This window comes from Balaenoptera borealis, assembly GCF_965194805.1.
Source record: "Balaenoptera borealis genome assembly, chromosome: 1".
In the NCBI taxonomy this organism is placed as follows: domain Eukaryota; kingdom Metazoa; phylum Chordata; class Mammalia; order Artiodactyla; family Balaenopteridae; genus Balaenoptera; species Balaenoptera borealis.
The window spans coordinates 151,013,828-151,029,403 of NC_138860.1; the positions used below are offsets into that span (position 1 = coordinate 151,013,828).

Below are 15,576 nucleotides of genomic sequence, written 5' to 3' on the forward strand. Positions count from 1 at the left end.
CAAAAAGGGGAAACAATCCAAATGTCCTTCAACGAATGAATGGTTAAACAAAGTGTAGAATTTGCATACTGTGGAATATTATTCAGCATAAAAAGTAATGAAGTACTGATTCATTCTACAACATGGATGAACCTTGAAAATACGCTAAGTGAAAGAAGCCAGACACAACAGGTCACATATTATATGATTCCATTTATCTGGATATGAAATATCCAGAATAGGTAAATCTGTAGAGCCGGAACACAGATTGATGGTTGTTGTCAGTGGCGGGGGGGTGTGGGTAACAGGGAGCAACTGCTTACTGGGTATGGAAGTTTCCTTTTGGGCTGATGAAAATATTCTGGAACTAGATAGAGGTGATGGTTGTACAACTTTATAAATATACTGAAAACCACTGAGTTATATACTTTATTATACATTTTATTTTATTTTTAATTGTATACTTTAAAAGTGTGGATTTTATGGTATGTGAATTATATCTTTAAAAAAAATTAAAGGATAGCATTTAAGTGTTTTTTTTTTCCTAGTACTTTGTCCATTGCCTTGGCACCAAAGATCTACTTTTAGCCAGGGTCCTGTTTTCTCATAGGAAATACTTTGAATCACTCAATTTTGTAGCACGCTGAATAGAACAGTTAACTTACAAAAATAAGTGGCTGGTGAAAATAACTGGTTAAAAAATTTAGAACAGAGTAGAGGGAGTCATTTTAAACAATAATAGCACTTGAAAGAGTGGGAGATAAGTGAAATAGGCAAGGAAGATTAAGAGGTACAAACTTCCAGCTGTAAAATAAATGTCATAGGGATGTAATGTATAGCATAGGGAATACAGTCAATAATGCTGTAATAACTTTGTAAGGTGACAGATAGTAAATAGACTTGCTGTGGTGATCATTTTGTAATATATAAAAATATGGAATCACTATGTTGTACACCTAAAACTAATATAATGTTATAAGTCAATTATACTTCAAAAAAAAAAGGTACCTTAAGCTCCATACACACACACACACACACACACACACACACACACACACACACACACACACAATAGTAGCACTTTAGTGACTAACAAACTTGATTCAGGAATGTTTCCTGACGTGGAGCAAAAAAAGGTAACAATGAATCTTTCCATACTTTTTCCATATTCTATCTGAATGTGATAATGTAGTAGGTAGCATATACCTATGATCTCTAATTTGATGTATGCATGTCTCATTTCTCCTCCAGGAATGTAGTAACCTTCACTTCTGTTCTGTCTTCTGTTTGATGAGAGAACAACCCAGATTGTCTAGGGAAGGACTGGGCAGTATGGTATTTTGGGAAAGAGTGTTCACTGCTATGTTAGGAGGCCCAAGCTCTAGTGTCTACTCGCCCATCACTTATTGTGTGATCTGGGGCAAGTCACCTAATCAATCTGAGTACATTTCCTCATTGTAAAATGTAGGAATGGAGCCACTTGGTGTCTAAAGGACCTGTCAGTTTTTAAGATTCTGTGCATTTGGGTGCTCAGTAAATATAAATACTTGAATTGGTTGCTTTCCTCTGGAAAAGTATTTCCATTTCATAGGTTAGTGAACTTTCTGTCATTATTTCAGTTTTAAATTGAGATAATATACTGATTAATTTAACCACTTATAGCAAGACTTATGTAATGACACATTTTGATTTCTGTTGATATATTGATTTTGATTCATGCTTACAAATAGTTTTTAGGTGATAGTGCTGTAGTGATAAAATGATGAAGACCCTGTCTTTAGGGACTTCATAGTCATGTGGGGCACTTGACATGTAAACAGACCTTTACAGTTCAGTGTTGTAGGGCTCAGTATGGGGGATTGGAGGGGTGTTAGGTTAAGCTACTTAAGGTAGTTCTCTGGCTAAGTTTTTTTTAGAATTCTGAGCATCAGATCCTTAAGCTGCAGTTATATCTGGTTGTATCTGTTGGAAGCTTTTGGTTTCATTGTTAAAAAAGAGATAAGTATTTATATTTTGTGGCAAATTAAGGATAATAATGGAGAATTTCTGGTGTGAAATAATCTTACCTCTTTACAGACAGATCCAGTTGAGTATGTGGAAAACATGTGTGAAAACATGCAGCTGTACCCACTACAGGACTTTCTCACTGGAGATCAGCTTCTTTTTGAATACAAGCCAGAAGTAAGGAGGTTTCCATTTCTAAAATTTACTTTTAGAGAAAGAGGAGGGTGAGAAAGTACATAGAGGTACTTAAGGACTGTGGGAATGGAGAAAACTTGGTTATGTTTAGTCAAGTTATTTGTTTGTTTAAACAGAAGAAATATCAATAGTTTTGTGGGTAATTTTTCCTGATTATTGTATATGACTGGTTTAATATGAGGAGAAAACCAAGTCCTCTTCTTAGGTACTATTCCCGCTGTTTTTCAAGTGTTGAAACATCTACTAACATAAAGTCATTTCTAAGAATTATGTGCTTTAGATGCTAAACATACTTGTTTAGCTTGCCTTTTAATTCTGTTGGACACTCTGGACAATTAAATTTTAATCATTTTGAGAATATGTACAAGAAAAATATGATTCCCTGAATTCAAAATATATGACTTAGGGATAATAAATATTACACATAAATAAATAGTTGGTCAGGTCTTTCCTCCACTAGTCCTGGGAAATAAGTCATTTTGCTCCATATAGGGTAGCAGTTCTCAACCAGGGGTGATTTTGCCCCCATGGGATATTTGTCAATACTTGGGTACATTTCAGTTGTCACAGCTGGAGAGTGCTCTTGGCATCTAGCGGGTAGAAGCCAGAGATGCTGCTAAACATTCTACAATGCAGAAGATGGCACTCCACAACTAAGAATTATCTGGCCCAAAGTGTTAATAGTGCCAAGGTTGACAGACTTTGATACAGGGTATTCTAAAACTACTGATTTTAAAGGGGATGGGGAAAGGTAAAGGAAGAAGCAGTAACCATACATTCTTGTCATTTCTCTAGGATGGTTGTGCCCAGGGGTCCAAGTATTTTTTTCTGAACCACTATTTGTTGTTTTTTCTCAAAGAAATGGTGTTGAAGTGCTAGTTAGGGTTTCAAACCTAACCCACAAAAATCTTATGTTTAGTCCTTATCATAGCTGAAGGATTATTGAAGGAGGCCCTACATTGGGATCATTTTACTGATTCTTGTGTATGAGGTAGTATAATACATAGCAGTTAAGAGCATAGTTTTTGGAATTATGAACAAACTTGGTTAGAACTCCACTTTTGCCACTTCTAGGTGTGTTGTTCTGTGCAGATTATAGAATCTTTAACCTGAACAAATTATTTAAACTTTAACCTCCGAGGCTGAGTGCTTTCTGTAAAATGGGTGTACCTTAGGGTTGTTTTTAGGATTAAATGAAATAATGTATGTTAAACACTACCTAGCACATAGTAAAAGCTTAGTAAATGGTAACTCTTTTCACTGCTAGTCCTCTTATTATTTAGGATTTGAGATGAGTGCTGTTTAAGCATTCTGAAGAAACATTAGAAACAGCTGATAGACTAATTAGTTTTGTAAATTAGGGTGTTCATGGACTATAGACAGATAGTTTCATGAGCATCAAGATGCTAGGATCTTGGGGTGCCTAACATAATGTGGCTTTGCCTTTTTAATAGAGATGTATTAGGTTAAAGTTATAATTGTTTTTTATGTGTCTCCCCACTCCCCCTTCACCCCTGCCCCCAATTAGGTCATTGCTGAAGCCCTTAATCAGCTAGTTCCTCAAAAGGCAAATCTTGTTCTACTGTCTGGTGCTAATGAGGGAAAATGTGACCTCAAGGAGAAATGGTTTGGGACTCAGTATAGTATGGAAGGTAAAATATTTTAAAATTGTCCTACATTTAGGTATATGATTCACCTGTGAAGTTTTATTCCTTAATAGTTTGTCTGATAGTTCCTGTGGGAAAAACTTATGTATTTTTTTCAGTAGTTTACTTTGAAATGAAAATTATTTATACTACTTTGAAGAAAATTATTTTCTGCAATGTTTATATCTATACTTATTAGCTAGTGAGAAAATCCTATTGTATTGGTAGTTTGGGGGCAGAGTTTTGACTGTGTTTTAAAAAGTGCTCCTCAAACTTCAATGTGCATATGTATCACCTGGAGGTCTTATTAAAATGCAGATTATGATTCAGTAGCTCTGGAGTAGGGCCTGCAATTCTGCATTTCTATCAAAGTTCCCAGATGATAACAATGCTGCTGAGACTGCACACTGAGTAGCAGGAGTCTAGAAAGCCTGGATGTGTCACTCACAGCTTTTCTGAGAAAGGAGAATTGATTTGTGAAGGCCAGTTGTTGACTGGTTTGTTATTAATAGAACTCTGAACATTTGTTCTTTATTGGATCAGTTTGTCTTTCATCTCTACAGATATTGAAAACCCTTGGGCTGAACTGTGGAAGAGTAATTTTGAGTTAAATCCAGATCTTCATCTTCCAGCTGAAAACAAGTACATAGGTCAGTAAAATAGCAATCATTATACATAAACCATCCATGTACTAATATTAAAACAAGTAGCACCTCTGTAGTATGTTATATTTTACAAAAGTATCATTTGAATTCATATTTGAGTTTCCCAGTTATCTCTGGGATAAGCATTACAGTTTTCTTACTTTTCCGAATGAGAAAACTGCGGCTGAAAAAAGCGAAGTGACTTGCCCTGGATTATTCAGTTGGTGAATGCAGGAAACAGGACTTAAACATAATCCTGGGACTTTTTCTTGTCTATGGTAGCTGATCCTTTCATGTGAGTCTCTGTAGGAATTGCCATTATCTTGTCCAATTGTTCTAGTGTTTTTCAAACTACAGGTTGCAACCCATTAGAGGGTTGTGAAATCAATGTAATGGGTTTTGAGGTCAGTGTAATGAGTTGTGAAAGCACTAAAAAAAATCAGAGTAGAAAATAGCAAAATGTTTCACTGAATAAAGAAAGGGTATCATTTTAAGAACTTTTGTTCTCGGTAGGTATATGTGTGTGTTATCTGTCTACTAGATTGCAATGGAAAACAGTTCTAACTCTGAGAAAGTCACTGGTCTAGGACAAAGGTTACAGTTGTATATAACTAATTTTACTCAGAATACCATTTTCCCCAGCAATTCCATTCCTAGGTATATACCCAAAAGAATTGAAAACAGGTATTCAACGAAATACATGTACATACACTTTCATAGCAGCATTATGCACAAAAGCCAAAAGGTGGAAACAGCCAGTGTCCATAATGAATGAATGGATAAACAAATTATGGTATATACATGCAATGGAGTATTATTCTATCATTAAAGAAATGAAGTACTGATACATGCTACAACATGGATGAACCTTGAAAACATTATGCTAAGTGAAAGAAGACACAAGGGGTCACATATTGTATGATTCCTTTTACATGAAATATCCAGAATAGGTAAATCCATAGAGACAGAACTCAGATTGACGGTTGCCAGTGGCTGGGGGGAGTGGGTAATGGGAGTGACTGCTTAATGGGTATAGAGGTTTCCTTTGGGGCTGATGAAAATGTTTTGAAACTAGAAAGAAATGGTAGTTGCACAACGTTGTGAGTGTACTAAATTTCCCTGAATTGTTCACTTTAAAATGGTTAATTTTATGTTATATATGAATCTAACCTCAGGAAAAAAAATGCTTTTATACAAAAAGTCTTGCATATTTTAGATAATTCATTTCTGCATCTTGAACTTTAAGTATCTAAACAACCCATTTTTTTTTTTTAGTAAATGTAGGCAGTACCTTTTTTTAATTCTTAAGTTAGCTATTTCGCACCTGAGTGTTGATGAAATAATTTATGTTTCATTAACTTAAAGGACAAATTTGACGTTGTTTGAGCAGAACTATTTTGTTAACTTTTAAAAAGTTTGTAAGTTTGGTAAAAGACATTCTCATTCAAGAATGCATTCATTCATAAATTGGTTTATACAACTATTCTGACCAAAGGTCCCTTTCAGTTAAGATTGTCTCTGAGAAAGAGAATGAAGCAGAATATGGAGAGATCAGAATCAACTCTTGGGAAATTACAGATCTTCAGAGTTCATTTAGTTTAAGGCCAAGAGGACTTTCTTTTTAGTATTGTTCTAATAATTTATTGTACTTCAGCATTTGAATTTGACTTATGTTTGCCACAAAGAAGACTTACTTAGACTTCTGAAACCAAGAACAGATTGGTGGGAATCCTGTTGAGATAACTGAATGATTTATTACCTTTCACTTTTGTTAGCCACAGATTTCATGTTGAAGGCTTTTGATTGTCCAGAGACAGAATACCCTGTTAAAATTGTGAATACTCCACAGGGTTGCCTATGGTATAAGAAAGACAACAAATTCAAAATCCCCAAAGGTAAAATATTTCCCTCCTTAAAAATAGTGAAATAAGTATAACAAATCTTTTTCCACTTTCTAGCAACCTTTTCCCTCTGTGTCTGTCATCTCCCTCTCTTTCCCCTTTCCCTTCTACTTGAAGACCTTTTCTAGGCTTATCTATCAGATCCATACTGTGCTCCTGTGCTATTACAGAAATTCTTATGGACATTATAGATTCTAGGAAGTATATAAGGATTCAAGCCTAAAATGAAATTATTTTTGGATATTTTTCTTTCAGTTATATGAAAGCAGAGCCAGGTGTTTGGCCATCCTAGGGAATAGGTGGTGTTTTTCGAACATTATTGTTAAAAAGAAAATAAGAGTAGCTGAAAGAAATTATTCTTAGACACAATAGATAGCTGAGTCCAGCATTACAAATGTGAAATATCTTCTGTCTGTCTCCCTCTACTATTTTGCTTTTCAGCATAAAGGAAGCATAGTATATAGTTAAACAGACTCTAAAGCTCTTATCTTCAACACGGTAGCCCAAACTGTGTTGCTTTTTTATTTTCTGTTCTTGTGCATGGCATTGGAATTTACTGAAGCAACTTGGAATCAAAGGCTGAGTGCTCTTGGCTGCCATTTAACCCAAATCCCTAACCTTAACACAACTGGACTAGTTCTGAGGGATTCTTGAATTCACTGGGAAGGTGTTTACTCAATTTTTCTGGAATAGATTATAAGAGTGTCTAAAAATGTTCTTAACATTTATTCAGCTTCCTTGGAAAGGCGCTGCTATAACTTTCTGTGAGCACTGGGATTTTTCCCTTAATGTTCTTGACATGTATACCTCTGCAAGCATTTTTCCTGACCAAAGCTATTGATAATAAGAGTATTCTTAGGCCTCTCTGCGTATCTGTCTATATATTTGGTCTTCCCGTAGATTAAAGTGTACCTCTGGACACTATGTGGAATGGTAAATAATACTTTCTAAGAACCCTTAAGGATAAAAATGTAATGAGGATTTAAGGATTAGTGGTTTGTTTCAGAATTTTTAAAACATCATAATATTAGGGGAAAATAGCAGATGTATTAAATATTTGAGGCCTCTGGCCTATATTTTCTTATTTAGGGTCTTTTTTCTTTCAGCATATATACGTTTCCATCTGATCTCACCTTTGATACAGAAGTCTGCAGCAAAGTAAGAAATTGTCCTCTTTTCTGGAAAATATTTTTTTTATTATTGGAAGACTATTTTGTTTGTTTATTTCTGAATCATTCTATCATTTTTCTCTGTCAGTACTTGAGCTATGCTCCTCATTTATGTGTTTTTATGTGCCCCAAACAAATTATTTGTATCAGTACTAATCACTAAGATGGAACTGTGGCTGCTCCATCTCCACCACCCATTTGTAAAACATGCTGACAGTGTAGGCTAGTCATAGAATCACTGGATTGAGAAAGTTCCTTAGAGATGAGTTTGGGTCAGCTTCCAGTCTGTAATGAGGACTAATGGATCTGTTGACCTGTATTTAGAGATTATTTATAATCAGATTCCTGTATTTATAATCAGATTCCTGCCAAGGAATCTGATTATACTTTGTTCTTAGCAAATCACTTACATGTTTATGTAGGTTGTAGGTTGTCAGAGAGCCTAAAATGTACCTGAATCATAGGAGGTGCTCAGGAAATGTTAGTGTACTTTCTTCCTTTCTTTTGCCACTTAACCTGCAAAATCTCACTTAATCTTAATCTCACAAGCAGCACTAACATTATTAATATTCAGTTTAAAAAATGCATTACCCTCCTCCATTTCCTCAGATTTTTGATTTTTCAGTCAGAAAACCTAGGCCGCAGGGATAACCAGAGCCTTTGGGCCAGTTGCCTTTCATACATTTTACACTTTACCCCATTGTGCAGTATAAATATTGGGTTGGCCAAAAAGTGTCTTCAGTTTTTAAGTAATAATAAAAGACACATTTTTCATTTTCACCAAGAACTTTATTATATTCACCACTTTTTTCCACTACCTTCTGCCATTTTTCAGGCAACTTCATAATTCCATCTTCCCAAAACTTTTTATCTTTTTGATAAGAACTGTTCCAGGTGCCTTTTACAGTCTTCCAGAGAATGGAAATTTTGTCCATTAAGAGAATTTTGGAAACACCAAAATAAATGGAAATCTGAAGGTGCAATGTCTGGTGAATACGGCAGATGAATCAGAACTTGCCAGCCAAGCTGTAACAGTTTTTGCCTGGTCATCAAAGAAACATGCAGTCTTGTGTTATCCTGATGGAAGATTATGTGTTTTCTGTTGACTAATTCTGGACAGTTTTTGTCGAGTGCTGCTTTCGGTTTGTCTAATTGGGAGCAGTACTTGTTGAAATGAATTGTTTGGTTTTCCGGAAGGAGCTCATAATAGAGGACTCCCTTCCAGTCCCACCATATACACAACATCACCTTCTTTGGATGAAGACCAGCTTTTGGTGTGGTTGTTGGTGGTTCATTTCCCTTGCCCCACGGTCTCTTCCATTCCACATTATTGTACAGTATCCACTTTTCATCGCCCGTCACAATTTGTTTTAAAAACAGAACGTTTTCATTACGTTTAAGTAAAGAATCCCATGCGGAAATATGGTCAAGAAGGTTTTTTTCACTTAACTTATGTGGAAACCAAACATCAAAGTGATTAACATAACCAAGCTGGTGCAAATGATTTTCACCGCCTGATTTGGATATTTTGAGTATGTCAGCTATCTCCTGCGTGGTATAATGTTGATTGTTCTCAGTTAATGTCTCGATTTGATCGCTATCAACTTCAACTGGTCTACCTGACCGTGGAGCATCATCCAGTGAGAAATCTCCAACACAAAACTTTCCAAACCACTTTTGACATGTTCAGTCAGTCACAGCACCTTCTCCATACACTATACAAATCTTTTTTTTTGCGTTTCACTTGCGTTTTTACCTTTCTTGAAATAATAAAGCATAATATGCCAAAAATGTTGCTTTTTTTCTTCCATCTTCAATATTAAAATGGCTACACAAAAATTCACCAATTTTGATAAGTCTTCTTTTAAATACACGCTGATAAGACAGCTGTCACATACAATCTAACAAAATTGTTTCAAATGAAGTTAAAGACAACTAAGTACTACTAGAGCCATCTTACTGAAAAAACCGAACGAACCTTTGGCCAACCCAATGTTACATTTTCTCTGTGTGCGTGACATGAAAAAGATAGGGAAGCATTGCTGAAGTTGGGAGTTCTGTAATGCCCCTGTGAAACTGAGTCCTGGGTAAGCTGTATTTACCTTTGAACTCAATTAGTATATATGGTTTTACATTCTGGAGTAGTGAATTAACATCTTTATAAAAGTGAAGTTTCTTACTCTAAGTCAAAGCAAATCCATTTGTCTATTTCTTGCCAATTAATGATGCTATTTGCATTTTATACTCTTAGTGTGGTCCTCTTTGATATCTTTGTCAATATCCTTACCCATAACCTTGCGGAACCAGCTTATGAAGCAGATGTGGCACAGCTGGAGTATAAGCTGGTAGCTGGAGAACATGGTTTAATTATTCGAGTGAAAGGATTCAACCACAAACTACCTGTAAGTACAGTGCTCTAATTTCCTCACAGACAGCTTTAAAATTTTATATTTATGTTTGTTGTGCCTATAGCACCAAGCATAGAGGCTTGTGCATGAGGTGCTGTACGTAGAAAGAAATGTTTATTAATATGGATTATTGTGTGTTTTTGGCTGATGACAGGTATTCTAACTTTGGCCACACAAGACCAACATATATTCATTAATTAATTACATTAATCAGTGTTGTGTGCATTAGTAATGGATACAACACAGCCTGTGCTTCAGGCTTGATTTCACTTCCCTTTGCTGTCTGTTTCTCTGCAGCCAACACTGGCATTTAGGACTGGTTTGAGCATAATTTCATGCCATACAGCAAGGACAAATTTAAAGCACCTGACACGTTGCCTGACATAGAGTAGAACTCAGATGTTTGTGTTGTTTCTTCCTCTTCTTGCACTCTTTTCCATTGTTTCAAGTGTGTGTGTCTTGTTTTCCTTCTAAGTTTCTGACTCTTTAGAAACAGAGTTTATATCTTGTCAGTGATTTATCTTTTGGTAAAGAATATATTTCAATGTCACTTTGTCAAAAACTTCATCAGTAAAGGAAGAAATAATATGGGATGCTAGCTAAAGGATTAGATCATCAAGTACCAGGTAAAATAATATAATGTACCCAACAACAAATTTTATATCTTGGTTTCTTGGGTAGAACATACATTAAAGTTTGGGGAACTGCGCTCATACAAGAAAAAATCTGGAGGAGAGGACCTGGCAGAAATTAGACCTGTGCTAAGAGGTGATATAGCCTCCATATCTTAGATAGTTCTCTCCTTTATACCCTCATCCCTGTCAGTCTCCCCAGGGAACAAAGATTGGTCTTAGGAGGAGACACCATGGAATATTTTACTAACCTTCAAAAGCCTAAATATAATTTAGCTTAAAATCCAAACATTAAAGTTTTGGAATTACCTGGAGAGCTTTTTAAAAATACAAACCGTAGAAAACTATTTGAGGTTCTTTATTTTATGAAGCTTACCTAGCCTTAACATTAAAACTTGATATAGACTATAAATATGTATATAAAACTGGAGATCAGTTTCACCTATGAAATATGGAGTCAAACATTCTAAAAACTTGAAAATTAAATTCAACAATAGAACAAAAAGAATAATTAACCATGACCAAGTGCCAGGAATGCAGAGGTTGGTTGTTCAGTATTAGGAAGTTGATGAACATAAATCATTATAACACAAGTCAGTTGAGGAACACTATGTGAATATAGTGATAAATGCCCAAAAAATCATTTGATAAATTTGAGTGGTCATTCCTAATAAGTAGGAATGGAGGGAAGTTACTTAACCACAATAAAAACCTTAATTAAAAGACTAACAGCAAATGTTACACTAACTGATGAAATGCTGAACATTAAAATTGGGAACAAGCCAAGGATACCCATGATCACATCTATTACTCAACATTATTTTAGAGTTTCTGGCTAATACATTAAAGTCAAAAAATAAAAAGACTTGAAAGGGAAAAAGTATTTTTCTTTTCAGGAGATATGATTGCATTCTTAGAAAATCTAAGATACTATTAGAATTTAAAAAATAATTTGTGATATGACTCATTACAAGATCAGTATATCAAAATAAATGGCTCCTTTTCCTATAGTGCAATAACCACTTAGAAATGGATTGGAAAAATATATCCCATTTGTAATATCGAGAAAAATAATAAAATATCTAAGAATGAATAAGAAAAGTACAGAACCTATCTAAAGAAAACTAAATCTTTTTGAAGCATATAAAAAAGACTTTAAATAAGGGAGAGACTCATCATGTTTCTGGATAGGACAGGTTGATATAAAGTCATTATTTCCAAAATTACATTCTCCCAATTAAAATCACATTTAGTGGCAGTGGACATGCTGGGTAAAATTATTTTTAAGTTTAGTTGGAAGGAAAAATGTTTTAAAATACCCATAAAAATTATAAAAAAGAAAAAGAAAATTCATTGCTCCAAATTTGACAGTTATTGAGAATATTAGCTCCTAAAGATTCTTTGAGTCATTAGTACTTCTCTTATGTCCTGTGCAATGCCTATTACCATACTGGGCCCCTGGTAAAGGCCAGTGGGAAACATTTTCCCCCTAAACATTAGTGGATTTCCATGCTTCTCCACTTAAGGTGCTTCTTTCTTTTCTTCTTAGCTGCTGTTTCAGCTTATTATTGACTACTTAGCGGAGTTCAGTTCCACACCAGCTGTCTTTACAATGATAACTGAGCAGTTGAAGAAGACCTACTTTAACATCCTCATCAAGCCTGAGACTCTGGCCAAGTGGGTATACATGGATGGGATCAGCTTATATTTTGAAGGCCTGAAAGTATTTGCCTTCCTGGAAATTAAGTGTGGGGGATGAGGCTATAGTTTCAGTGCTAATTCAGATGTGATAGAAATCTGCTGTGTTTTAGGAAACCAGCCCACAGAGTTATAGGATTTCTAAACCCAGTGTAAGTAGCTATCTGTCAGTAGGACTGAAAGCAGCCTACTATACTTAATTAGAGGCTAAAGGTAAAAAGGGTGCTTTTTCCAAAGTTTGTAAGTAAATAACAGTTCAAAAAATGCTGACTTTGTTGTGGCTCAAAATTGCTTACTGGTGATTATATGGTGATTTTAGTGTATTGGATGTTGTGATAAGTAGCTGAGTTAAATTGCCTAACACATCACTTATCTGACAAATGCAACTATCCAAGAATTCATCCAGGGTTCCAGAAGAGAGCAAAAAGGCTCTGGACAGTCTGCGTACTAATGCTTAAACCCTCTGCTAATAGGCAACCCTCCTGGGCCTTTTCATCAGAGCCTGTTCTTTACCTTTGTGTGAATCAGAAAAAAGTACACTCTTGGGGTAACCTCTATCAGCAGGTAGAGCCTTTGTGGAAGGGGAAAAAAGTCCCCTCTGAGCAGATACAGCCCTTTGTGCACATGGCTTGCAAGCCCCTACTTGATCTGCTTGCTGGGCATCTATAAATGGTAAACAAAGAGCACAACTTTATATAGAGGCCCTGCTTTTGACATAGTTATAATGAGCCCATAAATGTCCAAAATTCGAAAGCAGGGGAGGGAACAGTTAAGAATCAGACATGTAATAGCTGATAATCTGATCACAAAAAGTTACAAAAACTCATAACCAAATATAAGTTGGAAAGGAGAGTTGTCTGGAACTATTGATATGATGAAAAATAGCCTGTGTATCCTATAACTCCTGAATACTACTTTATTAAAATGTGGTAGAGTAATAATAACACCTGTTTATTGAAGATTTGTTATGTGTTAGACCTAAGAACTTTTAAGTGCATTTATTTATTTAATTCTCACCAAAATTCTGTAATGGTAGCCATTATTATTCCCCTTGTTTTACAAATGAAGAAATTGAGTCACAAATGTTAGGTAACTTGCCATGTTCAAACAGCTTACTGTGTGTGGGAGGGGGTTAGTCTGATTCTGGCCCAGAGCCACTTACACTGTATTGTCATTGTAGTAATAGATATCCATGATGATCACCTCCAGTAATTAATAAATGCTAGTGAGATTTCAAATCAAAATAGTAATACTAAATTGGTGTATGGCTCATCTGGCATCTTATGTGAAATAATTTATTTTGCAATTGAAACAGATAAGTGAGTTGTACCAATGAGCTAATAATCTATGTAATAGTTTGTATATGCAGTTTTAAATGCTTTTTGGTGATTATGACATTGTTTCCCTATCTTAAGTTGTGATAGAAATTGCCTCTTTTTAGAACACATCATCTATAGAAACTTAATCAAATCCTTCTTTACCCTTAAGATTCATTTCTTACAATAAAACTTTTTTTTTTCTGCTCTCTGTACAGAGACGTTCGGCTTTTAATCCTGGAATATGCCCGTTGGTCTATGATTGACAAGTATCGGGCTTTGATGGATGGCCTTTCCCTTGAGTCTCTGCTGAGCTTCGTCAGAGAGTTAAAATCCCAGCTCTTTGTTGAGGGCCTGGTACAAGGAAATGTCACAAGCACAGTGAGTGTGAGGTGCTCTGTTGCTGCTGGCCAGGTTTGAATGCCATTCTGGGCTCTGGAATTGCATTAGTTCTTCCCTAAAGGGGAAGCTCTGTAGTCTGGCAGGCCAGCATTGTCACAGTCTGTTTAGAAGGGAACCTGGCCCCTCCAATGCTAAGCAAGACTTTCTTATGAAGGAGACTGCTGCTATTGGACAGGACTTTGAGTTAAATGGGTTTGGTAAATATATGGTATTGGTTACATTTGTTGAAGACTGTGGAAACTACGAACAGTTTAATTTAGAAATTAAAGTGGGAGCTGGGGAGTGGTGAGGGATGTGTGTATATATATATATATATAGATTCACATATACTTAGGCAGAACTTGTATGTCAAACTTGTATGTCAAGCTACGGAGCTTGGGGTTTATCTTATAGTAAATGGAGAACCACTGAAGGATTTAAAAGAGGATTTGTCATTAAGAAAGATCCAGAGAGACCAGTTATGAAACTGTTATAAAAATTGACATGAAGTACGATTCCACTTATATGAGATCTCTAGAGCAGTCACAGTAACAGGAGGTAGAATAGTGGTTACCAGGGGTTGTGGAGGGAAAGAAGGGGAGTCACTGTTTCTATGGGTATTGAGTTTCAGTGTTGCAAGATGAAAAGTGTGGAGTTCCATTTCACAACAATGTGAATATACTTAACACTACAGAACTTTACACTTAAAAAAATGTCAAGATAGTAAACTTATGTATTTTTACCATAATAAAAAAGTTGAGGTGAAAGTGATGAAGCCTGAGGTTAGGCAAAATAAATGAAAAAGAAATGCTTAAGAAATAATGAGGTAGAGGATGATCAAAGGCAGTGACTGATTGGCTATGGGGGTGAGGGAGAAGGGAGGGCTCTAGGATGATGCCCAGATTTCTTACTGGAACCGGTGGGTTGGTAGAGAGTAGGAACAGTGTAGGTTTGGGGGCATATGGGGAGTTGGTTTTGACCCATATTGAATTGGATGTGTCTGTGGGACCATGTAACTAACTGAGGCCTCTTCCAGCCAAGAGTGCTTGTTTGGACAGTCCCTAAACTGTTTGGCTCTTGACCTCTTCCTCCATGGCCTCCCAGTTTCTCAGGACTGGCCCTTTAATGGAATATATAAATGGCCACTCTCGAGATTGGCTGCTATCCTCCCTACTTCTCTGTCTTTATCCCCCAACCCCAAAACCAGCCCTGGTTTCTGTCATGCCAGCAGAAAGTTTAAAAACAGGGAGAAGAGCAGGAATAGCTGCCTGCTTCTCTGAGGACAGTGGGAGTACCGTGTGGGGGTCCTTTTGGTTCAGAGGACTTAGTACCATGAATTGCCCCAGGCAGAGACCACTTTAGAGATAAGCTAACCTCTCCACTTATCCCTCATAGATTAGAAAACAAGTCTTAAGAAGGGGAGGGGATACATCATTCACTTACTATTAAGTATTATTCTGTCACTCACTCTATGCCAGGTTCTGTATTAATAGATCCAGGTTTCTAAAACACAGCCTAGTGGGGTAAACTGAACAATTAAGTTTGATCCAGTGGGGAAAGTTTCACAGTGGACAGGTAAACAGAGCACCAAGGGAGAACAGAA

The 15,576-nt window shown here is 36.1% G+C and overlaps 1 protein-coding gene across 3 annotated transcripts in view; it reads left to right on the forward strand.

Moving 5' to 3' along the window:
• Window positions 1-15,576, forward strand: part of NRDC (nardilysin convertase) — a 95,143-nt gene that overhangs the window by 71,909 nt on the left and 7,658 nt on the right. For all 3 annotated transcript variants that reach the window (XM_082370256.1, XM_082370257.1, XM_082370258.1), the window contains 8 exons: window positions 2,056-2,160; window positions 3,707-3,830; window positions 4,388-4,474; window positions 6,244-6,363; window positions 7,476-7,527; window positions 9,790-9,940; window positions 12,128-12,255; window positions 13,811-13,973. In XM_082370256.1, coding sequence (XP_082226382.1) covers window positions 2,056-2,160; window positions 3,707-3,830; window positions 4,388-4,474; window positions 6,244-6,363; window positions 7,476-7,527; window positions 9,790-9,940; window positions 12,128-12,255; window positions 13,811-13,973 — 930 coding nt within the window. The remainder of the gene's footprint in view (window positions 1-2,055; window positions 2,161-3,706; window positions 3,831-4,387; window positions 4,475-6,243; window positions 6,364-7,475; window positions 7,528-9,789; window positions 9,941-12,127; window positions 12,256-13,810; window positions 13,974-15,576) is intronic.